The sequence below is a fragment of the Piliocolobus tephrosceles genome, chromosome 4, assembly GCF_002776525.5.
Source record: "Piliocolobus tephrosceles isolate RC106 chromosome 4, ASM277652v3, whole genome shotgun sequence".
Taxonomy (NCBI): Eukaryota; Metazoa; Chordata; class Mammalia; order Primates; family Cercopithecidae; genus Piliocolobus; species Piliocolobus tephrosceles.
Genome location: NC_045437.1, coordinates 46976449 through 47004213, shown reverse-complemented (window position 1 = coordinate 47004213; position 27765 = coordinate 46976449). Strand labels below are relative to the sequence as shown.

Genomic DNA, 27765 nt, shown 5'->3' with positions numbered 1-27765 from the left:
TTTTGGCTCAAACGATCCTCCTACCTCAGCCTCTGAGTAGCTGGGACTACAGGCATGAGCCACCACACCTGGCTGGTTCTCTTTTCTTGCCCTCTTTAAAAAAATCTGTTTTGAGGCTGGGCATGGTGGCTTATGCCTGTAATCCCAGCACTTTGGGAGGCTCAGGTGGGTGGATCACTTGACATCAGGAGTTCAAGACCAGCCTGACCAATATGGTGAAACTGTGTCTTTACTAAAAATACAAAAATTAGCCAGGCGTGGTGGCACATGCCTGTAGTCCCAGCTACTTGGGAGGCTGAGGCAGGAGAATTGCATGAACCCAGGAGATGGAGGTTGCAGCGAGCCAAGATCGCACCACTGCACTCCAACCTGGGTGACAAAGCAAGACTCCCTCTCAAACAACAACAACAACAACAACAACAAAATCTATTTTGAGCTTTTTATTCTTGTGTAAATTTTTCTTCACTACTCACATCTTCCCATCTGCAGTTTATAGTAGGAGATACAAGTATATATAGTATTATATGAGTCAATCCCTGATTTTTAAAAAGTAGTCTGCAGTTTTTATAGTATATGACTCTCCTATGTTTCTTGTCAAAACTTTTAATTTTTATAGTCTTGATTTTTTTGTTGTTGACTTTAATGTATTTTTCCTTGACAAGTACATGAGATATATCACTGCAGTTGAGGCCAATTCAAGCCATCCTTTGTATAATGGGAGGCATAATAGTTAGGAACTTGAGTTTTGGAGGTAGAAAAATCTAGGTTCAAATCCTTCATGTTCCATATACTACTTAAGTAAGCTGAGCAATTGCATAATTATGTCAAGGCTTAGTTTCTGCCCCTATAAAATAAGGATAATAATAGTATATACATCATAGAATGACTGTCAGGATTAAATGAGATAATGCATATAAAGTGCTGAATAAAGGTTAGCTCTTTATAGAAACAAGAAAGGTAACATCCTTATAGTCACTGACACTGAGTAAGAATGAAAGAAATGTGGTGTGGTGGTTCATTTCTTTTTTTCATTCATGGATAATCGTTGCCCATCAGTATTCCTGGTTGACTTTTTTCCAACCTCCCCTTTCTCCCTCAAGATATGGCAACACCTTTTATACCGATTTCCTGTTTGGTTTATCCCATTTACCTTCCTCTTCTAGTCTCACCAGAATATCCCTTGTTGATTGTGCCTTACTAGTGAAGGAAAGGATGAAATCATCCATTGAAGCTGTAGCTCATACCCAAAGAGTATAATATTTCTAAATCTGGGACTTTGGACACAAGACACTGGCTTCCAGTGCAAGGGCACTGAGTGGACCCTGCCTGGCTGTAGGCAAATGGCCAGTTTCCTGGTTGTGTTTGAAGGCAGACTACCAATGCAGACTTCAAAGTGCCATCTGCGAGGCATGATGAGTCCACACTTTTTCTGCTTGTCAATAATAAAATTAGACTGCAATGTATTTTCATTTGTCTCCTAAACAGAACAGGGTCCCTGGAGAGTCAAGTGGGAGGGCGTCTGAGAATTCTAGCTCGTCTGGGGTGGAAGGGGAGATCTTGCAGAAGAGTGCCTGCACACAGTTGGCTATCAGCAAATATCTGTTGGGTGAATGCATGGTGGAGTTGAATCATAGCCTTGAAGCAACATTAACAAATGGAAGAAAAATCGATACAGGCTGAAAAGGAGGAGGTATGCCATAATTGCTACTTACGACACCTAATGATCGCCTGCTGCCCAAAGCGTGGGATTACAGCACATTTGTCTTAATAGCACATCTGGTATGCTACACTGATGCAATTACAGTGCCCGGTAAGCAGGGAGCTAGTTCCTTGCAATTATGCCCTTAAATTGTAACCAGAGGAAAATTGTTTTCAAACATATCACATATCTATTTAGTGACTGTTTATTATAGTTTTTTGTATTAAAAAGATCAGTGAAATGTGTAAAACTGCTTAGTCCCCCCAATACTGGTATTTATAGTTCTTGAGAGCCCTGTCCCAATTTGTTATTTTCATTACAGCCCCCTCGCAATCCCAGGTAGTAGGCTGGGCAGATATCATGTCCGTTTTGCAGATCAAGCAACTTGAAACTTGAGAATTAAATGGTTTTCCATTTCATTCTAGCTGTTAGCTGAAGGCTTGCCATGTGTTCAAATCCAGAGCTTGGAATCCTTGGTCTCCCCACCTTTGCACCATACAGTGTTGTATCTGGATTCTTAGTGTCTTATATTGGTAGCTACATGAATAATTTAGTTTGGGAATATCCCCAGAATGTGAAGGTCAGAAATTGAGTTGCCATCTTGAAATTCTGATAAAGACTTTTTAAAGTTGCAACTGATTTAGTACTCATTCCACAAGCTAAAATAAAGTATATCTTGCCAATATGAGATGCAAAATCCGGGAAGTACCTTCCAGTGTTATACATCTCTATGTGAATTTTCTGGTATGAAAGTGTGTGTGATGGGTGTTTTCCCAGATTATTTTCAGGTGATCTTCAGCCGGGGGTGGTTGTAATATGAGTGTCTCGACTGTGCTGAAGCAGAAAAGAAGCTTTAGGGAGCAAAAACCTGCCATTATGCTTGTTTCAGTCCTCCTCCTCTACCTTTTGGGCTTATGATCCAGCCATGCCCACCATGTTGGTCTCATGCTCTGTAGAACGTCCTGATTACATGTCTTTCTTATGAGTGTATTTGTATTTGCAATTGCTATCCTGGACTCACCAACCTCTGATCTCCTGTATAGAAGGCTGATTTGTTTATCATGCCAGAGCTCTGAGTAGGCTGTGTAAATGGAAGATGCTCTAAGGCACAACCCCTTTCTCATTCTCGTTGAGAATCCTGAAAACATCTTAAAGATTGTGTATGATACCCATGCCAAATTCTCTCTTCTGCTCTCCATGTAAATTTTTGATAATTTTTTTCATTGTACTTTTTGTTCATCATTTTTGGCATTTTATAAATATCTGTAAATTTTCATATCATGACACATGATGTAGGTTGAATTAATTTAACATGCAGATTAGTTTTCTTGTAGTCCAGACAGTTTCCTTACTTCTAGTCACACTCTTTGTGTCTAGAGCTACAAATAATGAACTAAGCCTAGAGCTGTAGTTCATCACATAGTGATTTCATGGGCCAGATATTTATAGACAGTCCCTGATTTATGATGGTTTGATTTATGATTTTGATTTTATCATTGTGTGAAAGCTGATGATGTGAAAGCAATATACATTCAGTAGAAAGCGTACTTCAAATTTTGAATTTTGACCTTTACCTGGGCTAGCGATATGCAGTATGATACTCTTGTGATGCTGGACAGTAATGGTGAGCCACGGCTCCCAGTCAACCAGCCACACAATCACAAGAGTAATCAGTCAATACTCCACAGTGCATTGTGTGGCCAGTGGTTTTTGGATATTATGTTTTGTGTTTGGCCATCCCATCATATTTACAAAACACCTATTTTCAACTTACACTATTTTCTACTTATGACTGGTTTATTGAGATATAATTCCATCATGAGTCAAAGAGTATCTGTATTTTATTCTGAACAAAAGTAAGCTAGCTGTATGCTTTTCAAGGGCAGGGACCACCACACCCATTTTTGTATCCACAGGGCCTGGCAGATAATAATGGTCTCATCAATGTTTGTCTACTGAATGACTTAGATGAACAAATTGAGACCTGTATGAATACATATGTGGCCTTGGAAATCAGAATGGAACGTATTTTAATAAGTTGAATTTAATGTGAATTTAAAAAAATTAGTCTTCTGTGTTGAATACATTTCAATGGCTCTACTCAGGTGTTGTGAAACATTACTTAGCCCTAAAAAATATAAGTACTTCTGAATTGACTTGTATTAAAAAATATTATTTGCTTCTAGATTATTGTATCCATCACATTTTAGCTTTAATATTTTGCTAAATGTTTAAGTGCTTTCCTGGTTTAGCAGTAAGTAATGTAGATTAAAAATCACTTGTAAAACTCACAGAAAACCCTTTTTGTTGTTCTTTGGTAAAATCTTGTACGTAATAGATCTTAATTAAGAGCTGACTGGGTAGGCTGTGTTATAAAAAGAAGATATAGGTTTGTATATTGCTAACCACTTATTTATTTAAATTAGCAGATCCCAACTCTGGCTTTGCATTGGAATCACTTAGAATCTTTGGAAAAGTGTGATGCCTTGGCTCTGCCCCAGAAGTTCTGATTTAATTTTTCTGGAGAGGACCTTGAACATCAGTCTTATAATTAACCAAGGTCTCCAGAACTCACAATCGCTGCTAGAGGAAATGTAAGTTCTTACAACCGTTTTGGAAAACACAGCAGCATTATCTAATACATTTAGAGAAACTAGTAACTCATAGCAAATCCGTTCCACAGCAATTCCATTCCTACTATAAACCCTAGCAAGAAAACATGCTGGTGTGGTTTGGCTGTGTCCCCACCCAAATCTCATCTTGAATTGTAACTCCCACAATTCCCACATGTCATGGGAGAAACTGGTGGGAGGTGAATTATGGGGGTGGGTCTTTCCCATACTGTACTTATGATAGTAAATGAGTCTCATGAGATCTGATGGTTTTTAAAATGGGAGTTTCCCTGCACACTCTCTCTCTCTCGCTGCCACCATGTAAGAAGTGACTTTTGCCTTCTGCAATGATTGCTAGGCCTCCCTAGCCACATGGAATTGTAAGTCCATTACACCTCTTTCTTTTGTAAATTGCCCAGTCTCAGGTATGTTTTTATCAGTAGTATGAAAATGGATTAATACGGTAAATTGGTACCACTAGAGTGGGGTGCTGCTGAACAGATACCTGAAAATGTGGAAGCAACTTTGGAACTGGGTAACAGGCAGGGGTTGGAACAGTTTGGAGGGCTCAGAAGAGGACAGGAAAATGTGCAAAAGTTTGGAACTTCCTAGAGACTTATTGAATGGCTTTGCCCAAAATGATGATAGCAATATGGACAATAAAGTCCAGGCTGAGATAGTCTCAGATGGAAATGAGAAACTTGTTGAGAACTGAAGCAAAGGTTACATTTTAGCCAAGAGACTGACAGCATTTTGCTCCTGTCCTAGAGATTCATGGAATATTGAACTTGAGAGTCATGATTTAGGGCATCCGGTGGAAGAAATTTCTAAGCAGCAAAGCCTTCAAGAAGTGACTTGGGTGTTGTTAAAGGCATTCAGTTTTATAATGGAAGCAGAGCATAAAAGTTTGGAAAATTTGCAGCCTGACAGTGCGATAGAAAAGAAAAACCCATTTTCCGAGGAGAAATTCAAACTGGCTGCAGAAATTTGCATAAGTAATGGAGAACTGAATATTAATCCTCAAGACGATGGGGAAAATGTCTCCAGGGCATGACAGAGGTCTTCATGGGAGACCCTCTCATCACAGGCCCAGAGGCCTAGGAGAAAATCGTTTCATGGGCTGGGCCCAGGGTTCCCATATTGTGCAGTCTAGGGACTTGGTGCCTGGCATCCCAGCTGCTCCAGCTGTAGCTGAAAGGAGCCAATGCAGAACTTGGGCCATGGCTTCTGAGGGTGCAAACCTCAAGCCTTGGCAGCTTCCACAATGGTGTTGAGCCTGCTAGTGCACAGAAGTCAAGAATTGAGGTTTGGGAACCTCCACCTAGATTTGAAAGGATGTATGGAAATGCCTGGATGTCCATGACAGAAGTTTGCTGCAGGGGTGGGGCTCTCATGGAGAACCTCTGCTAGGGTAGTGTGGAAGGGAAATATGGGGTGGCACCCTGACACAGAGTTCCTACTGGGACACTGCCTAGTGGAGCTGTGAGAAGAGGGCCACCATCTTCCAGACCCCAGAATGGTAGATCCACTGACAGCTTGCACTGTGCACCTGGAAAAGCCACAGACACTCAACATCAGCCCATGAAAGCAGCTGGGAGGGAGGCTCTACCCTGCGAAGCCACAGCAGCAGAACTGCCCAAGACCTTGGGAATACACCTCTTGCATCAGTGTGACCTGGATGTGAGACATGGAGTCAAAGGAGATCGTTTTTGGAGCTTTAAGATTTGACTGCTCCGCTGAATTTCAGAATTACGTAGGGCCCATAGCCTCTTTGTTTTGGCCAATTTCTCCCATTTGGAATGAGTGTATTTACCCAATGCCTGTACCCCCATTGTATCTAGGAAGTAACTAGCTTGCTTTTGATTTTACAGGCTCATAGGCAGAAGAGGCTTGCCTTGTCTCAGATGAGACTTTGGACTGTGGACTTTTGAGTTAATGCTGAAATGAGTTAAGCCTTTGGGGGACTGTTGGGAAGGCATGATTGGTTTTAAAATGTAATTTGGGAGGGGCCAGGGGCAGAATGATATGATTTGGCTGTGTCCTCACCCAAATCTCATCTTGAATTATAACTCCCACAATTCCCATGTACCATGGGAGGAACCTGGTGAGAGGCGATTGAATTATGAGGATGGGTCTTTTCCGCACTGTTCTCATGATAGTGAATGAGTCTCACCAGATCTGATGGTTTTCAAGATGGGAGTTTCCCTGCACAAGCTCTCTCTTGCCGCTGCCATGTAAGAAGTGCCTTTTGCGTTCCACCGTGAGTGTGAGGCCTCCCTAGCCACGTGGAACTGTAAGTCCATTAAACCTCTTTCTTTTGTAAATTGCCCAGTCTCAGGTATGTCTTTATCAGCAGCATGAAAATGGACTAATACACATGCAAATATCAGAAAAAATAATTTGTCCCATGTCTATATGTGTATATATATATGTGTGTGTGTGAGAGAGAGGCAGAGGGAGACAGAGACAGAAAAACAGAGAGATACACTCATACCAATGGACCCTAGAGGTACAAATACCCCTTTTCCTTTCCTAATCACATTCTTCTCTTTTTCCTAACAGGTATTATGCTGACTTTTATAATAGCCATTTCCTTACTTTTCTTTATAGTGTTATAACCTATGTATATATGCCTAAGTAATAATTTTAACTTTTACTCTTCTTGAAGTTCATATTAATTGAAACATATCCTGTGTATTTTGTGACTTGATTTTTCCCCCTTGACATTATATTCATTACTTCCTTCTGTGTTAATCTGTAATTCATTTTGATTGTTAGAATATTGTTGTACGATTGCACTGCAATTTATTCCTTTGATGAACATTAAGATTACTTTGAATTTTGACCATTTATAATTTTTTACATGGTTTCTTGCTAGGGTTTATAGGTAGGAATGGAATTGTTGTGGACTGGATTTGTGTTAGTTTCTCTAACTTTATTAGGTTATGTTGCTGTGTTTTCCAAAGGGGTTGTAACAGTTTGCATTTCCTCTAGCAGTGATTGTGAGTTCTGGAGACCTTGGTTAATTATTTAACTTATTTTATTATTTTTAATAGACTTTTTAAGAAGTTTTAGGTTCATGGCAAAATTGAGCGGAAGGTACAGATATTTTCCCATATATTCTCTGCCCCTACACATGTATAGCCTCCCCTATTATCAATACGCCCCCACAGAATGGCACATTTGGCTATGATCGATTAGCCTACATTTGAGAGGTTAATTTTTTCTTTAATCTCCCAAGCTAAGCCTTTGGCTAACTGAAAGGTATGACCAGATCTTGTGTAGATATGATAATGGTTCCAAATTGAACAGTAACAAAACCACTTTCCTTTAGTAACACTCAAACTGTCTGACTTTCCTTGCCCTTGTGCTTCAGATGCCTGGAAGCTCTCTTGACCTGTGCTGTTTTTGCAGAATCATAACCATAGAGTTAGAACAGGATTGAACACTCTTAGGAACCTTGGATCTTTATTGTGACAGACTCATTTGATGGGCAAAGAAACTGATGCCTGGCAGAATGAGAAGCACAAAGTCTGCAGTCCCTTCCTATCTGGGTCAGATGGACTCCTGTTATGCAGTAAGGAATGGCTTATTGAATGGCACAGCCTGTTCAGTTCCTTTTTGTGTCTCAGTGTTCATGCTCTCATGATGTTATAGGTCATACCTTTTAATGTTTGCCATTAGAGCAATTATTAGTAATTCGGCTTTGGTTACATTAGTTCAAATAACTCCTGGCACCAACCAAACAGGAAGAGACATTTAGTTAGTTAAAGAAATTATTTTAAACACTCCCACCTCTGCCAAATTGTATAATCTCTTTCCACAATTTGTTTTCCTGGCCGATGTTAAGAAATCTGAAACTCTATAACAAGCAGAATTATTTATATATGTCATGATGCTTCCTATTTCAAGCTGTTTGCCTTACTCTGCACTCTGAACTTTCATACCGAATGAGAAAGCTCTCTCTTACAACATTTTGGTCAGTTTCTATTTGTTTTCTTTAAACATCAGAAGATTCTCTCTTCCACTGCCTTCCCTCCTTCCCCGGACGTGGGTAGATTCTCAGAAAGAGTCAACAGTGAGCCATTCAGGCCTGCATGTTTACTGTTCTCTCTCATTGAACAAGATGTGAGGATGGAGCCAGAAGGAGAGAAGAGGGAGCTGGATTAGCAGAACAAACTTGGAGAGCTCTCCTGGTGGAGGAAACAGATCTGCTCATGCTCACACTGTTGGTCAGGTTGAATACAGTGAAATACACTCCAGGTTTAATGGTATTTAGGGCATTGCACCAGACATGGCAGAAAGTGTTACTTAAATTGATACCATGCTTCCCTTTACCAATGGTATAATTTGAAAAGGGGACACAAAAGGTTTAGATGTTCCCTTTTGATCATTTTTTTGGGAGGGGAAAGAAAATTACAATCCATACAACCATGGAATATTTCTCACTATATCCAGATAAGGAAATATGTCTTAGAAATTCTATCCTGGCCAGGTACGGTGGCTTATGCCTATAATCCCAGCACTTTGGGAGGCCAAGGCAGGTGGATAACCTGAGGTCAGGAGTTCAAGACGAGACTGGCCAACATGGTGAAAACCCATCTCTACTAAAAATACAAAAATTAGCTGAGGGCAATAGCATGTGCCTGTAATCCTAGCTACTCAGGAGGCTGAAGCAGGAGAGTCACTTGAAACTGGGAGGCAGAGGTTGCAGTGAGCGAAAATTGCACCACTGCATTCCAGCCTGGGCAACAGAGTGAGACTCCATCTCAAAAAAAAAAAAAAAAAGAAATTCCATCCTAGTATGCCTGGTTAATATCTCATGCTGATAGGTTTTCCTGTGTTGGGGAGTACACATGCACATATATATGCATGTGTATATTTGTTACCTGATCCTAACAAGTCTCTTCCTGGTTATTATTTAAAAAGGAAGAAAAATGCAAATATTATCCAACATTTTAGATACCCTGCTGGGAATCTGAAAACAAAAACCTTACTTTTTAATCAAAGGAGTATAATGGTCAAAAGTTAGAGGATAAAATAGTCAAAGATAAGTTCTGTAATAGCTAACATAGTTCTTTCAATTTTCATAAAGCTGAAGATATCAAGTATATTAAACAAATGTCTGGCAGGAATGTATTGCCTTGTCTGTTTTTAGATATTTTGGTATTTTGAATGTTGTTTTACTGGGGGGATATGTTCTGCGTCACACAGATGACTGATAGAGCAAATATACTGGTAAGTTGGTGGCGTTTCACTGTGATGAGTTCATTTGCATATTGTAAGTATAATGCCTTACATTCATTGATCTAGATACCTATATCTCTATAGATATAGATATATAAACAATTAAAAAGTTAAACTAAGCCTTTTTTTTTTTGCATTCATTTATGGTGGAGTGTTTCCTTCTAATTGTTTCAAATTAGAGCTTTGTAGAAACCTGGCTTCCCAAATGTCATCATTTTCACAGCCTGCTGGTAAGACAAAGTTGAGTTTATTGGCTACTATGGTATGGGAGAACACAACCTCCACAGGGCCTTAGAGGTGTCTTGAAGGGGGAGCAGTGAGGTGAGAATTTATTGAGAACTTGACGTTTGGCTTAATGAGGGTCTTTTTTTTTGAGACAGGGCCTCACTTTGTGGCCCAGGTTGGAGTGGAGTGGTGCAATCTCCACTCACGGCAACCTCTGCCTCCTGGGCTCAAGCGATCCTCCCACCTCAGCCTGCTGATTAGCTGGAACCACAGGCGAGTGCCACCATGCCAGTTTAATTTTTGTATTTTTTGTAGAGAGTGGGTTTTACCACATTCACCAGGCTGGTCTCGAGCTCCTGGGCTCAAGTGATCCTCCCACATTGGCCTCCCAAAGTGCTGGGATTACAGGCATGAACCACCATGCCCGGCCTTATAAGGGTCTTTTAATGTTGGGGATGGTGGTGGGCGGGGAATGTTGGACAGGGAAGAAGCTTGATCAGGACTCGGGAAGGATCATAACGTAGTTAGGATTGCTTTTAGGGTTTAAACTGCCTTTTGTTGGTTTCTACTGAACAGTTAGTTAGTCTTGCAGAAGGTTCCTATAATGAGCAATCATCCATTTGCCTGGGCAAGTGACTCCTGGAATAGTAAAATCGTGCTAATGAAGATAATGGAATAGTAAAATAGTGTTAATATGGACAGGAAACTGTGGAGAAGTAGGTCATTTTGTTCTCAGTGTCCATTTTAAAGTGAACAGTTCAGTGTATAGACTATTCAAACTAAGTAATTTAAACATACACAAACTGTAGAGATTTTAACAGCCAATTGCCATGCAATGCCACAAATGCTCAATAGCTTTCATTTGCCAGACACTACGCTAGGTATTGTGAATAAAACACCTCAAGGACCCCTCTGCCTGGAAGATGATAACGGAGAGTGGCCAATACCACAGTGGAGCTGACGCACACGGACCGACCAAGGGCCCTCTGTGCAGGGGCCTTACAGGCTGAGCTTCCTGAGCAGCGCATTGGGGTGGCTTTGACAATATTGACATAATCTCAGGGATTTAGTAGATGGGTAAAAGCACTGCTGTGAACTTTGAGAACGACCCATATGAAGCCATTTCTGTTACTGCTTCTCATCAGGGGAAGAGCAGCGTTGAGGACAAAGGGTAGAAACAGAGGTCCCTCTACAGCCTTGGCCTCTGAGAGCCTCCCTGCCTGAGCAGCAGGATCTCCTCAAGGAACTCTTCACATATCAACAAGTGTCTGTTTCCAAAGAATGGTCCTTTCCTAGAACCTGCTTCCCTAGATGACTGCACTGCATGTCTAGTGAAAGAGGATGTGAATGTATGATGCAGTAGGTGGAAAGAACACTTTGCCTGTGCTGAGCGGACCTGGCCCCAGCACCTACTGCCTACCTGGCCATTCACAAACCTCTTGAACTCTCCAAATTTGTGAAATGAGATATAGTGATTAGGTGCCATTGTTAATTTCTTCCAACTCTGACATTCTTACTATGTCTAAATACATTGTCCCCTTGATAAAATGTGTAAAACAAACTTTGTAAATGGAGGAATTAATATGGTATGTGTTTTTTCCTCTTCAGTCTCTTCTCACAGAGAATCTCTTCTACACCTGGCTATGAGATGGGGCCTGACTAAGCTTACCCAGTTCTTCTTGTGTCTCCCGGGGGGAGTCCAGGCCTTAGCTTTACCCAACGAAGACGGTGCCACACCATTAGACTTAGCTTTACGTGGTGGACACTCCAAGCTGGTGGAAGACGTCACAAAGTGAGTTTAGCTACTTGATAGTCTCTCTCTTAATCTATTTCTATAAAGTTGGCCAAGCATTATAGAAAAATGGAAATAACCAAATCACAAGCTAATGTTGGTTTATGTTTTACTGTTAGCTCTCATGCACATATGTAGATCATATAAACAGATATATTGATATAATTGGTATTAATGTTTCATGAGGGTGAGACAGGAAAAAAGGTCTCAAAAGGCTCTGAAGGGAGTGATAATGAAAAAAAATTGGGGAAATGTTAGCATTTAGATTTCAGCTTAAATGTCACCCCTTCTGTGTTATTCTCTTTGATGATTATGATTAATTCACAGTGTTAAGTATGAGTAACATTATGACTAATTCACAATATTAATTTATAATTATATATGTGATCATTTGTTTCATATATATCTCTTAATCATTTGAGGTCTGGGACTATTTCTGTTTTACCCACTGCAATACTCTAGTACAATGTCCAGCATATAATATTTGTTGAAAGGATATAAATTTTTTTTGTATCAATGAATAACAGACAAATGCTATGGTATGATTTTACCAATGTGGTGGTCAATATGGTCTGATGAAATACTGTAAAGAAAATAATTTGTAAACTATAATGTCATCTGTGTTAATGAGGGTATCAACACTTCCATTGAATAATGAGTGTATTATTCTTAGCTTATGAAAGATGGATTCATATATAGTGATTTTTTTTGACTTAACGTGGTAAAAAACCAAAGTATAAATGGGAAAGTACATTGAAAGTTATAACATGCTACATAAATATTAACCATTGTTAGAGTAAATGCTACATAAATATTAAATATTATTACAGTATTATTATGTGGCATGTTCAAATGGACTGGCTTTTCTTGTTTGGCTCATGGAACTCCGTGTAATTAATTTATGGTTAGGTAGTAATAAGTGGACATTAAATTAGAAATCAGAGCTTTTTGTTTATTTTTTTTCTCATTTGATCAAATGACCATCAACCGAGGGGCAAGCCTATCTGGAGGGAATTGTCCTTTTCCTTGTTTTAACATGACCCCACTTCCTTGGCTAAAAAGGGCAAGGCAAGAACACTTCCTTTGACTCATTCATTGTGAACAGTTCTGTGTTCCACTGAGGTCCTAGAGGCATACTTCATCTGTTGGTAGCTTTATATCTTTTTACTGTGTCCAAGACGAGACGATACATGTTTAAAAAGTTTCTAGGTCTAATAAATCCATTCATGGATGGGATTAGAAGTAGACTATAAGCTAAATTCTGGTGATATGATGATAGAGCTTCCATATTCTAAATTAACAGCAATGACCTTATTGCTCAGGTTCGGAGACCATTCATCTCAGTGACTTGTTACTGGCATGGGGAGTTGTTTTCTGGAAACTTCTGGAGTCCTTGCCAATAATGAGTGTCAAGAGTTTGGAGAGGTCCCTCAAGACTTAGAGTACAACTGTTCTTTATGGATCTCTTTTTGTCACTCCATCTGATGGAGATAACATATACTTCATTGGAAATATACTATATTTTTGTAAAGCAAACATTCATTAACAAAATAAGGTCATGTTAAAAGAGGAAAGGGGCATAGAGCTAGTTCTGTGAATTGAGGAATCTGGAAACAATCTGGTGGGAAATGACATGCTGAGGTGTGCTATAATCTAAGAACATTAATATTTCCCTTTGAGGTTTCTTTACTGTTACTCTTACAGGACATTATAAGCCATCCAAAATATTGCAATACTAACCATGAAGCCTACATGTAATTTACAAATGTACAAATCTTCTCAGCCAAGATACAACAGAAAATAAGTGTATATTCAAGAATTTAGGTGGAAATGTCATTCCTTTATGTATGAGTGTATTCAGAAATACAACATGATCAAATTTGTGCATGTTTTAATTTGCATAAGAAAGGATTTCAAACAATGGTACCATGTGTTATGAATATCTCACTTGTTTGTAACATCCAAACCTCACCATGTTCCCTAGAGAGCATATCTGTTTCCACAGTAATCACCTAATAAACCATTGGCTGCCAGCTAATTTGTTCTACTACAGGTAGCCCCATTAAAGCGAGAGGCATCTTTTCAGATTAAAAGGAGAATGAAATGTTGAGGTAAAGTACTATATTTAAAATTCAGTACTGTTTCATTTTTTATGTAAACCTTTAAAGTATGTAGTATATGTCAGTGGTTTTCAATAGACTTCTTCTCTAGGTGGAAAAAGAAAGGTGGCTGTATTAGTATCTGTTTTCATGATCTTATGTATTTATTGCACATAGGTGACTTTCAAGGATCATTTTGCCAGTTGGATTTGTAAGATCGGGGCAGTGATCCTAAGTGCTGGGATCCTGGGGCTGGTGTCTTTGAAGCTCTGTGTGGGTTTTGATTTGTGTTTTTTCAGTTTTCAGGGCAGATGGCCGCCGATCTTCTCCCGAGTGCAGCTCAGTGAAGAAGCCTCCTTGCATTACATTCACTCATCGGAAACGCTGACCCTGACCCTTAACCACACAGCCGAGCATTTGTTGGAGGCAGATATTAAACTCTTCCGGAAATACTTTTGGGATAGAGCCTTTCTTGTCAAGGTTTGTACATAGTGATTCTGGCATACAATAATGCATGCTTCAGAGAATGCAGGCACCAATTTCTTATTATGAGAACAGTATTTTTTGGGGGTAGGACTTTTTTTTAATGAAACCTTGGGGGACATGAAATTGGAAACTGCATTAGATCAGTAGAATGAAGATTATTATATATTTTATAGTAGTTTGTATAATATTTTCATTTTCTTTTCTGAGCCAATCTTTTCCATAGTTGGCTTTTAATACTTTAATATTGGATGTTTTCTCTTAATGTATTGATTGTATTATAATTATTATCTAAAGCAGTTACATTTAGGGCTATCTTACATGTATAATATCTACTCCCGGATTTTCATATTGCTCAAATGTAGTTAAGCATTTGTTCCAGTGCAGAATCCAGTACAGAATCCAGTACAGATTCCACTTGAATGGAAACAGGTAAAAACCTAGTTCTTTTCCAAGGAGGTTTTCCCCTTCTCATCATGGTCCAAACCCCACCTTTGAGTGCTATCATAGCATGCCCATCTCAGGGTTTAAAACATTTCAACTTTATCTCTCTTTTTTTTTTTTGGTAGATTTTGAAAGAATATTAAGAATATTTCCGTCTTTTAATTATGATTAATCAAAGTGTTATTTTGAGTAAGGGGGCTTGAGTCAATCTACTTGGCAGTGCTCCGGGGTCTAATGGACACGAACCAGATCCTGTGGCCTCCTGTGTTCTCAAGCACATTGCTTCACAAGGCACAGATCTCATGACTATTTAGGCTTTACAGAGTAAAAAGTCAACTTAGAAAACCATTATTATCATTGACCACTGGTTCAGCTTTTGTAGAATATTTGCTTCATATAATTGAAACAATTATTCACATAATTCATATAATTGAAATAAGCCAAAAATGTTATGTATCAAACAAAGATTATTATTGGCTTACTCCATACAGAGTTTTATTTAAACAGTTAAAATAAAACATGGTCTTCAGAGTATGATCTTTCTCTCTTTGCTAGGTTTTAGGGAATTTGGTTTGTAATTTTCTGACATACAGCATAACATACAGTATATACAGAATGAGGGTCATCTTTTAAGGATGCTTGTCATTTAAAACTACTCAAGCTAGCTGGGCACGGTGGCTCATGCCTGTAATCCTGGCACTTTGGGATGCCGAGGTGGGTGGATCATGAGGTCAGCAAATCAAGACCATCCTGGCCAACATGGTGAAACCTCGTCTCTACTAAAAATACAAAAATTAGCTGGGCGCAGTGGCATGCGCTCAGCCATCATTGTGGTTTCTCACCAAAGCACCAAGTGGTGGTTATTCCGGCTGGGCATACACTTGGTTTTGCCATGCATCAGTTCCAAGGGGACAGAGCTCAGCCAAGTGCCTTTCCTTGGAAGACATGCTCAGACAGCGGCGTGGCACTTGGTGACTATCCTGAAAAGAACAGAACAAACTCTATTGAACGTTTGCTTCATTATAAAATCCTCTAAAGTCTTAGGCTAGATTTGTGATTTCTCATATACGTTTGAGGTAATACTGATGACCTTGGGGAAGATTTATGATGAGTAAATCTAGATACCTCAATAATTTATTGTAGTGGACTTCATGATCACAAAGGCCAAATGGAGATGGCTCTCCGGTTTCTATGAGATTTTCATCTTATGAAAAACACTTGATACAAGAATCAGTGAGAGTGGAATGGCCTTATGTTTCAAGTTTCCACATCCCTCTTTTTCCTTCCTTTCTTGAGGTATATGGCTGTTAGTGAGCAGAGAGACCAAGAAGGAAGGGCTGAGAGATTCTTTATGACATCCAAAGACGTTAATTGTTACTTGCCTGACAAAGTGATTCTATTGTATTCTTATCTAAATTTTTTGTGGTGCATATTACCTGGTTAGATATTATTTTAAATGTAAGCAAGTGATAGTTATTTTATACGTTGTCCACACTAAAGCTTTACAACTTTGGATGATAAATATTATGAGATTACATATAGATTTTGTATAAAAAGTATTCATGCTTTATTGAATCTTATCTAAAAGTCCGTTTTGATATGACAGCTATAGATGGTGACTTTGATTTGAGTGACTGATCTGTTCTCACTGAACTATAGCCCATATTCAGTCTTCTCCAAGGAGACATGTTTAGTCTCCGGGTTTGGGTGTTGCTTAGTTATTTGTAGTCCTGTAGAACAATGACAGTAAAACCTTGCTCTGGAAACCTGAGTTTGCTTTACAATATATAAGAGCTCTCCAGGTGAACCCAGTTAGAAGTCATACTTATTCAGAGTTGTAAAGGATTCATACTTTCACACTGTATTTCAGTTGACAGTGATGGCCTGACAGTTTCTAATAAACATTAAATGTTGAAATGGAAGGTGGTGCTAAATATCCAGACCGTAAAGACAGAATATTAGGAAATTAAATAATAAGCAAAATGTTAGCCATGTCTTTTAATCACTTTTTAGTTATTTCGTCGTAACAATCCGAATGCTGATAATTCCACTCTAGAGCTTGACTAAAATTAATAAGCAACTAGGAAATTTAAGTTTTTAAAGGTATATTCAAAATTACTTATAAGGATAAAAATGAAGTTTGAATATATTCTATTTTCAAGAGAAAATAGCGTTTCCTTATTTCAAGTTTTGTGATGTAATCAGAAACCAGCATTGCCTGATGTTCTTTTCTCACACAGGCTTGGCAACTCTCTTCATTGAAAGACAGGGGGATCGGGGCTAAGGTTCAGCCCAGGTAGACTCATGGGGCCTTGAGCCTGTGTGGTGACCCCTCTTCCATCCATGGGTGCTCATGCAGCCATCTCCTCACTACCCCTTAATATGGACCTGCTCTGGTCCAGCCACTCATTCCATGGTGGGCCTTAGAAGAGAACACAGTGTCCTGGAGGTGGGGCTGGGGTGAGTTAACAGCCCATGGAGGGTGGGTGACCAGGCACTTGTTGCTCCCTGCCTGTTTCTGGGTTTGCTAAATTGTATATATATTTTTACATTCCTTTTACTCTGGCTGCAGGGCATTGTTCCTAGAGTCAAAGAAAGAAGCACCACGGGCTTAATGATACGCCCAAGGGGATAAGAGACCTATGTCAGTTATGTGATTACTTGCCCAAGTATACTGATGATTGATTTCAGAACCTGTGCTGGGGCCATCTTGGGCTGGTTTACTATTCAGCACATCAATACATAATTCTGTGTTTCTTCACATTTTCACTGGATGTGGGGAATCTGTCAAAAGAAAATTCAGATGGTCCCAAGAGGGCAACTTTTTGCTAAAGCCTTTTGGAAGGCTCATCAACTTAGTTTCACCCAGGGCCAGCCTGCACCAGTGTGTGCCAACCTGCGGCTCAGGGCCTATGGTCATCCTGGATCTTCCTTGTGATCAGGGTCCTAGCCCCTCACCTGGTCCTCTGAGATTTCTGTGTCTTAGGATGTGGATTTGGTCTGCTCCAGGTGGTAGATGCACAGACCAGAAGCCCTTCTTTCTGGCATCAAGATTTTCGGTTCTCTTTCTGGTACATGCATGATATTCCTGAGAACCTTCTGCTTGGTGTGACCTGCAGAAGCAGTAAAAGATTGGTGGCAGGGAGAGTTTTGGCCCCTGCCTTGGAGTTTCTCCTGACTTTGCTTGCCCTCCTCCTGGGGTGCTGGCTATGTGTTCTCCCCGCGGCTTTCACCCATCCACTATTTCCCAACCTCCTAGCTCTGAGATCGTTGATAGTGACTTTTGCCTCTTTGTTGTATATCTGAAACCTCAAATGGTTTTCTGTGCTTTCTTGTTTTTTTCCCCCATTGTTTCCTAGGCCTTTGAGCAAGAAGCCAGGCCAGAGGAAAGAACAGCTATGCCCTCCAGCGGTGCAGAAACTGAAGAAGGTACGCATGCTCCTTTGCCACTTGGGGCAGCCAGAAAGTGCTCCGGACCAACAAGCTAACCAGTCCGTTGAAGTGTGTGGTGAAGCTGGCCAGGAACCAAGGGGCTCAGAGGCAAGGTCAGGGGTGTGGGATACAGCAAAGCCTCTGGGTCCTCGGACAGCATGAAATGAAGTATACTGTTTGTTTCCACTCTCTATTTAACTGGAATGTCCTGAGTGCTGTTTGCCGGGACCTGGGCCAGGTCCTCTCGCATTCCTGATCTTCAGGATGCTCTCTTGACATTCTGATTGTTCTCCTCATTCAGCTTGTTCATTCATTGAGTCCTTGTTTCAACCATTTGTTCTTTAGTTCCTTCCACCTTTGTGGATCTCCTACTGTTTGCTAAGCAAGGATACTCTGGAAGTCATGAAGGAGTTTTTGTCATCATGAGGGTTGGGGGGCACCACTGGCATTTAGAACTGAGGCACCAGGGTTGCTGGATGTTCATCAATGTACAGTCCTGTGCAACTAAGAGTTGTCCTGTACAGATGTTTACAGTCCTGATGGTGATTCAGAGACGGCATGTGCGATTCTACTCGTGGTGGAAGTTCATAAAAGAAGATATATTTTTTATGCTACATTGTTCCTACTCTATTCCACAATGTGCCACATGGAATCATTCGGATACCCCATTTGTGCATAGTACCTAGCTCATTTGCAGAACATCATCATTCCTCATTTTCCCCAACTTGACAGTTTATCTAGGCATGCAATTCTTACTTCATTTCAGGTGACTTCTGCTTTTCCATATGCAAATAATTTTGGTCTTTTAGTAAGTTGTAGTAATAAACAGAAGTTTTTATTCTAGGAAGCTTATTTTTGCATGTTCCAGTATTTCTTGTCTGGAATAAATCCTGATTGTGTGTTTTCAAAACCCAGTGGTTGCAAAAATCTAACCACATTATTGCATCTCCTAGGGTAGTTAGGGCAAAAGTTTTATGTATTAAAATACATATTATCTTCTCATCAGTTCCTCTCCATTTGCTTCATATTTTAGTTAGGGTATTGTATTGATTTTTATTTTTAATTATACATGAAGATAAGGTTATATGTATCTAGGGGGTAGAGTTATGTGATCTACTAACTTAATTTCAAGATAGTGAAGGGAGCAACACAAAATACCTGTTAATGTAAAGGGCATGGGTCTGGTAGGGTTCAGAACCACCAAGCTTCATGCTGGGGCTAGGAGGAAAAATACGACAAGGCCCTTGTTCCTAAGCCACCAATGTTAATAGCTGGTCAATACTTTTGATTCTGCTTTTTACTAGCCTCACAGAAGAGTTGGATTCCAGGTATTTTGTCAGGTACTATGATCTTAAACTCTTTACCTGCATGTTTGTTAAAAAGTAGTCTTGGCTGGGCACAGTGGCTCACACCTGTAATCCCAGCACTTTGGGAGGCCGAGGCAGGTAGATCACCTGAGGTCAGGGGTTCAAGACCAGCCCGACCAACATGGCAAAACCCCGTCTTTACTAAAAATACAAAAATTAGCAAGGCGCGGTGGTGTGCACCTGTAATCCCAGGTACTCAGGAGGCTGAGACAAGACAATTGCTTGAACCTGGGAGGCGAGGTTGCAGTGAGCTGAGATCATGCCACTGCATTCCAGTCTGGGTGACACAGCGAGACTCCATCTCAAAAAAAAAAAAAAAAAAAAAAAAAAGTAGTCTTAGAGAAGGCATATTTCTGGTGAGTTGCTGAGTCTGTGTGGCCCATCCCGACTGCATATGTTCCTGGGTTAAGCCCGAGCAGCTGAGCCTCCTCCTCAGGCTGCACCTGCTTGGAGCCCCAGGGAATTGCTTTTACTATTCTCCCCTGTGGGTGACACTCGCTACTGGCTGTGTTGAAGGAGCCACTGTTTACCCTGCTGCCCAACAAGATGGTGGGTTACTTTGTGCTTTGTCCTTGAAGACCTGCAGGAGAAAGCTCTTTCTTTTTTTGTATTGGGAACGCAGCTTCACCTGAGTGCCCGGCTCAGCTTGCTTTTACTGCTGTACCTGTGGCTGATCAGGTTTCTTACTTCTAGCTTTCTGATAAACTTTCTGGGCACTTGATTGTGTGCCCAGTGTATGTGGCAATGTGTCTGTGGCAAGTGTCTGTGGCAATGCTGACTGCATTTTTATATTACCTTGTTGCTTATTTAAGCCTCTACCCTTACTTTTTCTTTCTTAAAATCAACTTCTGATTTTAAAAAATCCTCTTGCAAATTTTTCCTCTTGTATTCTGCCTTCAAATTAATTTAGAACACTGAGGTCTAAAGGAGTACTTTAATTCCAAGTTGTTCTTAAGGGGCTTACAGTTTGAGGTTGGGGCAGAAAAACAAGCTCTCATGGTACAGTATGATAATTGCTACAGGAGATATTTGCAAGTAGCTCTGTGTATTAGCATGCTGTAGACTGTGACAGTGGAGCGGTCAGTGAAAGCTTCCTGGAAGAAGTGGCCCTGGAGCTGTGATCTAATGGAGGGAAGGGAACTCTACATGCAATACAAAGTCCTGAGCCAAATGATGCACTGGGGAAAATGCAGCTCATTTTGAAGTCCTGGAATATAGGGGTGTGTGTGTGTGTGTGTGTGTGTGTGTGTGTGTGTGTGTATGTGTGTGTATGCATGTCTGTGCTTCTGTATGGTGGTGGCAGTGATGCCAAGAACATAGGCTTAAGAAGTAGGCAGACTGACACTGCTCTACATGAGGCAAGTTGTTAGAATTCTACCCTGACAGCTCTGGGAAGTGTTTTAAAGTTCACTTTGGTGGGAGTATGGGGAATGGATGGGAGAGGCTAGTGGAAGACAGGGACCAGCCAGGGGGCTGCTGAAAGCGACGCAGAAGAGGATCTGCCCTACAGCAGTGTGACAAGACGGGAGACGTGGGGACACGTGAGTGTGGTCCTGAAAGTGTAGGATCTGATTGGCTGTCAGTGGTAAGGGAGAAGGATGGTGCCTCCATTCTTGGGGTGTGGCGCTGGGTGGGATGGGCCTTCCAGGAAGCAGAATTGTGACAATATATGTTCAATTTTAGACAAGTTGAATTTGACAGGTGTTTGGGGCAGTCAAGGTAATATATGTGGCTGCCAATTTGACTGAAATTACTCAACCAATAAGCACAAGAATTTGGACAGAAATCCAAGCCCTCTGACTCCAAATAATTAGTAGGTATACTTTATAGCCCTTGAATCTAGACAATGCTTTTGTATTTGTCTACCCTTGAAAGAATACTAGAAATTGTATGCATATTCCAGCAGAGGGCAATATTCAACTGAAGTGGAAACATTCATTCAGTTTTTGTCCATTCATGAGGCTGGAGGAGACTCAACTGAAAAAACATTTTGACCATAAGAGCTCCCTCTTAAAAAGAAAAAAACCCTAAAGCAAACTTCCACTTTGAAATCTATTAGAAGATTCTTAGTAGATTGTATTTTCTGTCCCCTCTGGGACAATGCGTAGTAGGGGGGAAACTCTAAGCTTATATCTGTAGCTGTTATTAATTAAAAGACTATAATAATTCTAGCCTGGACATTAACTTTGCTGTCTCTGTGACTGTGATAAATGGTTTTATTATTGCCTATGATCAAGTTATGCTTCTATAGTTTCATGATTCTAGTTGTACTCTCAGAATAATGGGACATTATTTCAAATGAATCGAATGGCCAAAAAGTCATCTTATTTTAATATGCTCATATTAATAAGCTAATTATTAGTATTAATCAAAAACCTGGCTCCATATTTTCCCCTTGCCTTCTTATCCTTATTTGATCTCTCTGTCCTAGGATTTCCAAAGAACATTGTACAGAACACTGATCTTGGAAGATATTTTGAAAAATAAGGATTCTTTGGCCAAATAAGTAGAAAATGCTGTGCAGTAGTTCCCTCTTATCTTTGGGGGATAAGTTCCAAGATCTCTAGTGGATACCTGCAACCCTGGATAATACTGAACTTTATATATACTGTGCTTTTTTTCTATACATACACACCTATTATAAAGTTTAATTTATAAATTAGGCATAGTAAAGATTAACAATGATAACTAATAATAAAGTAGAACAATTATAACAATATGCAAGTATCACTACTCTTGTGCTTTGGGGTCATTGGTAAGTAAAATAAGGTTACTTGGACATAAGCACTGCCATATTGAAACAGTTGATCTGATAACTAAGAGCTACTAAAAGACTAATGGGCAGGTAGCGTAGGCAGCGTAAGGACACTGGACAATGAAATAATTCACTTTCCTGGTGGGAAGGAATGAGATATCGAGATTTCATCATACTAGTCAAGAATGGTCTGCAATTTAAAAAACATAGGAATTATTTTTGGAATTTTCTATTTAGTATTTTTGGACTGAAGTCAACTGCAGGTAATCAAAGCCATAGAACATGAAATCCCTGATGGCGGGAGCTACTGTATATGAAACTCCCACGTTTGAGATTCATGATGCATTTAATGTTTTGTGGGCTTTAGTAAGTCAAGAAACCTGTATAATCTTGTTTAAGTTAGCAGTTCTCTAAATGATCACACAAGAATCCTTTTTTTGCAGTTCTCAACCTCTCATAGAAATAGTCTGTGGAAGGTACTTTGAAAATGTTGTTCTTCCTCAGCTCCGTGGCACCTCCCTCTCTAGATCTTTTTTTTTTTTTTTTTTCCTTTTAAAGGCATTTCTTTTTTTTTAAATTTAATTTAATTTTATTTTTTTTTTATTATACTTTAAGTTCTAGGGTACATGTGCATAACGTGCAGGTTACATATGTATACATGTGCCATGTTGGTGTGCTGCACCCATCAACTCGTCAGCACCCATCAATTCATCATTTATATCAGGTATAACTCCCCAATGCAATCCCTCCCCCCTCCCCCCTCCCCATGATAGTCCCCAGTGTGTGATGTTCCCCTTCCCGAGTCCAAGTGAACTCATTGTTCAGTTCCCACCTATGAGTGAGAACATGCGGTGTTTGGTTTTCTCTTCTTGTGATAGTTTGCTAAGAATGATGGTTTCCAGCTGCATCCATGTCCCTACAAAGGATGCAAACTCATCCTTTTTTATGGCTGCATAGTATTCCATGGTGTATATGTGCCACATTTTCTTAATCCAGTCTGTCACTGATGGACATTTGGGTTGATTCCAAGTCTTTGCTATTGTGAATAGTGCCGCAATAAACATACGTGTGCATGTGTCTTTGTAGTAGCATAATTTATAATCCTTTGGGTATATACCCAGTAGTGGGATGGCTGGGTCATATGGTACATCTAGTTCTAGATCCTTGAGGAATCGCCATACTGTTTTCCATAATGGTTGAACTAGTTTACAATCCCACCAACAGTGTAAAAGTGTTCCTATTTCTCCACATCCTCTCCAACACCTGTTGTTTCCTGATTTTTTAATGATTGCCATTCTAACTGGTGTGAGGTGGTATCTCATTGTGGTTTTGATTTGCATTTCTCTGATGGCGAGTGATGATGAGCATTTTTTCATGTGTCTGTTGGCTGTATGAATGTCTTCTTTTGAGAAATGTCTGTTCATATCCTTTCCCCACTTTTGGATGGGGTTGTTTGTTTTTTTCTTGTATATTTGTTTGAGTTCTTTGTAGATTCTGGAAATGAGCCCTTTGTCAGATGAGTAGATTGCAAAAATTTTCTCCCATTCTGTAGGTTGCCTGTTCACTCTGATGGTAGTTTCTTTTGCTGTGCAGAAGCTCTTTAGTTTAATGAGATCCCATTTGTCAATTTTGGCTTTTGCTGCCGTTGCTTTTGGTGTTTTAGACATGAAGTCCTTGCCCATGCCTATGTCCTGAATGGTACTACCTAGATTTTCTTCTAGGGTTTTTATGGTATTAGGTCTAACATTTAAGTCTCTAATCCATCTTGAATTAATCTTCGTATAAGGAGTAAGGAAAGGATCCAGTTTCAGCTTTCTACTTATTGGCTAGCCAATTTTCCCAGCACCATTTATTAAATAGGGAATCCTTTCCCCATTTCTTGTTTCTCTCAGGTTTGTCAAAGATCAGATGGTTGTAGATGTGTGGCATTATTTCTGAAGGCTCCGTTCTGTTCCATTAGTCTATATCTCTGTTTTGGTACCAGTACCATGCTGTTTTGGTTACTGTAGCCTTGTAGTATAGTTTGAAGTCAGGTAGCGTGACGCCTCCGGCTTTGTCCTTTTGACTTAGGATTGTCTTGGCAATACGGGCTCTTTTTTGGTTCCATATGAACTTTAAAGCAGTTTTTTCCAATTCGGTGAAGAAACTCATTGGTAGCTTGATGGGGATGGCATTGAATCTATAAATTACCTTGGGCAGTATGGCCATTTTCACAATATTGATTCTGCCTATCCATGAGCATGGTATGTTCTTCCATTTGTTTGTGTCCTCTTTGATTTCACTGAGCAGTGGTTTGTAGTTCTCCTTGAAGAGGTCCTTTACATCCCTTGTAAGTTGGATTCCTAGGTATTTTATTCTCTTTGAAGCAATTGTGAATGGAAGTTCATTCCTGATTTGGCTCTCTGCTTGTCTGTTACTGGTGTATAAGAATGCTTGTGATTTTTGCACATTAATTTTGTATCCTGAGACTTTGCTGAAGTTGCTTATCAGCTTAAGAAGATTTTGGGCTGAGACGATGGGGTTTTCTAAATACACAATCATGTCATCTGCAAACAGGGACAATTTGACTTCCTCTTTTCCTAACTGAATACCCTTGATTTGTTTCTCTTGCCTGATTGCCCTAGCCAGAACTTCCAACACTATGTTGAATAGGAGTGGTGAGAGAGGGCATCCCTGTCTTGTGCCAGTTTTCAAAGGGAACTTTTCCAGTTTTTGCCCATTCAGTATGATATTAGCTGTGGGTTTGTCATAAATAGCTCTTATTATTTTGAGGTACGTTCCATCAATACCGAATTTATTGAGCATTTTTAGCATGAAGGGCTGTTGAATTTTGTCAAAAGCCTTTTCTGCATCTATTGAGATAATCATGTGGTTCTTGTCTTTGGTTCTGTTGATATGCTGGATTACGTTGATTGATTTGCGAATGTTGAACCAGCCTTGCATCCCAGGGATGAAGCCCACTTGATCATGGTGGATAAGCTTTTTGATGTGCTGCTGAATCCGGTTTGCCAGTATTTTATTGAGGATTTTTGCATCGATGTTCATCAGGGAGATTGGTCTAAAATTCTCTTTTTTTGTTGTGTCTCTGCCAGGCTTTGGTATCAGGATGATGTTGGCCTCATAAAATGAGTTAGGGAGGATTCCCTCTTTTTCTATTGATTGGAATAGTTTCAGAAGGAAAGGTACCAGCTCCTCCTTGTACCTCTGGTAGAATTCAGCTGTGAATCCATCTGGTCCTGGGATTTTTTTGGTGGGTAGGCTATTAATTGTTGCCTCAATTTCAGAGGCTGCTATTGGTCTATTCAGGGATTCAACTTTTTCCTGGTTTAGTCTTGGAAGAGTGTACGTGTCCAGGAAATTATCCATTTCTTCTAGATTTTCTAGTTGATTTGCGTAGAGGTGTTTATAGTATTCTCTGATGGTAGTTTGTATTTCTGTGGGGTCGGTGGTGATATCCCCTTTATCATTTTTTATTGCGTCTATTTGATTCCTCTCTCTTTTCTTCTTTATTAATCTTGCTAGCGGTCTGTCAATTTTGTTGATCTTTTCAAAAAACCAACTCCTGGATTCATTGATTTTTTGGAGGGTTTTTTGTGTCTCTATCTCCTTCAGTTCTGCTCTGATCTTAGTGATTTCTTGCCTTCTGCTAGCTTTTGAATGTGTTTGCTCTTGCCTCTCTAGTTCTTTTAATTGTGATGTTAGAGTGTCAATTTTAGATCTTTCCTGCTTTCTCTTGTGGGCACTTAGTGCTATAAATTTCCCTCTACACACTGCTTTAAATGTGTCCCAGAGATTCTGGTATGTTGTATCTTTGTTCTCATTGGTTTCAAAGAACATCTTTATTTCTGCTTTCATTTCGTTATGTACCCAGTAGTCATTCAGGAGCAGGTTGTTCAGTTTCCATGTAGTTGAGCGGTTTTGATTGAGTTTCTTAGTCCTGAGTTCTAGTTTGATTGCACTGTGGTCAGAGAGACAGTTTGTTATAATTTCTGTTCTTTTACATTTGCTGAGGAGTGCTTTACTTCCAATTATGTGGTCAATTTTGGCATAAGTGTGATGTGGTGCTGAGAAGAATGTATATTCTGTTGACTTGGGGTGGAGAGTTCTATAGATGTCTATTAGGTCCGCTTGGTGCAGAGATGAGTTCAATTCCTGGATATCCTTGTTAACTTTCTGTCTCGTTGATCTGTCTAATGTTGACAGTGGAGTGTTGAAGTCTCCCATTATTATTGTATGGGAGTCTAAGTCTCTTTGTAAGTCTGTAAGGACTTGCTTTATGAATCTGGGTGCTCCTGTATTGGGTGCATCTATATTTAGGATAGTTAGCTCTTCCTGTTGAATTGATCCCTTTACCATTATGTAATGGCCTTCTTTGTCTCTTTTGATCTTTGATGGTTTAAAGTCTGTTTTATCAGAGACTAGGATTGCAACCCGTGCTTTTTTTTGTTCTCCATTTGCTTGGTAGATCTTCCTCCATCCCTTTATTTTGAGCCTATGTATGTCTCTGCATGTGAGATGGGTCTCCTGAATACAGCAGACTGATGGGTCTTGACTCTTTATCCAGTTTGCCAGTCTGTGTCTTTTAATTGGAGCATTTAGTCCATTAACATTTAAGGTTAATATTGTTATGTGTGAACTTGATCCTGCCATTATGATATTAACTGGTTATTTTGCTCATTAGTTGATGCAGTTTCTTCCTAGCCTCGATGGTCTTTACATTTTGGCATGTTTTTGCAATGGCTGGTACCAGTTGTTCCTTTCCATGTTTAGGGCTTCCTTCAGGGTCTCTTGTAAGGCAGGCCTGGTGGTGACAAAATCTCTAAGCATTTGCTTATCTGTAAAGAATTTTATTTCTCCTTCACTGATGAAACTTAGTTTGGCTGGATATGAAATTCTGGGTTTAAAATTCTTTTCTTTAAGAACGTTGAATATTGGCCCCCACTCTCTTCTGGCTTGTAGAGTTTCTGCCGAGAGATCTGCTGTCAGTCTGATGGGCTTCCCTTTGTGGGTAACCCGACCTTTCTCTCTGGCTGCCCTTAAGATTTTTTCCTTCATTTCAACTTTGGTGAATCTGGCAATTATGTGTCTTGGAGTTGCTCTTCTGGAGGAGTATCTTTGTGGCGTTCTCTGTATTTCCTGAATTTGAATGTTGGCCTGCCCTGCTAGGTTGGGGAAGTTCTCCTGGATGATATCCTGTAGAGTGTTTTCCAGTTTGGTTCCATTTTCCCCCTCACTTTCAGGCACCCCAATCAGACGTAGATTTGGTCTTTTGACATAATCCCATACTTCTTGCAGGCTTTGTTCATTTCTTTTTCTTCTTTTTTCTTTTGGTTTCTCTTCTCGCTTCATTTCATTCATTTGATCCTCCATCGCTGATACTCTTTCTTCCAGTTGATCGAGTCGGTTACTGAAGCTTGTGCATTTGTCACGTATTTCTCGTGTCATGGTTTTCATCTCTGTCATTTCGTTTATGACCTTCTCCGCATTAATTAGTCTAGCTCTCAATTCTTCCACTCTTTTTTCAAGATTTTTAGTTTCTTTGCGCTGGGTACGTAATTCCTCCTTTAGCTCTGAGAGGTTTGATGGACTGAAGCCTTCTTCTCTCATCTC

General features: G+C 39.9%; 1 protein-coding gene across 1 annotated transcript in view; it reads left to right on the top strand.

Annotated features, from left to right (window-relative positions):
- The window catches only part of ARHGEF28 (Rho guanine nucleotide exchange factor 28), a 332396-nt gene that overhangs the window by 145409 nt on the left and 159222 nt on the right, over positions 1-27765 (top strand). The window contains exons 5-7 of the mRNA XM_023207973.1: positions 11392-11575; positions 13974-14154; positions 17961-18030. Coding sequence (XP_023063741.1) covers positions 11392-11575; positions 13974-14154; positions 17961-18030 — 435 coding nt within the window. The remainder of the gene's footprint in view (positions 1-11391; positions 11576-13973; positions 14155-17960; positions 18031-27765) is intronic.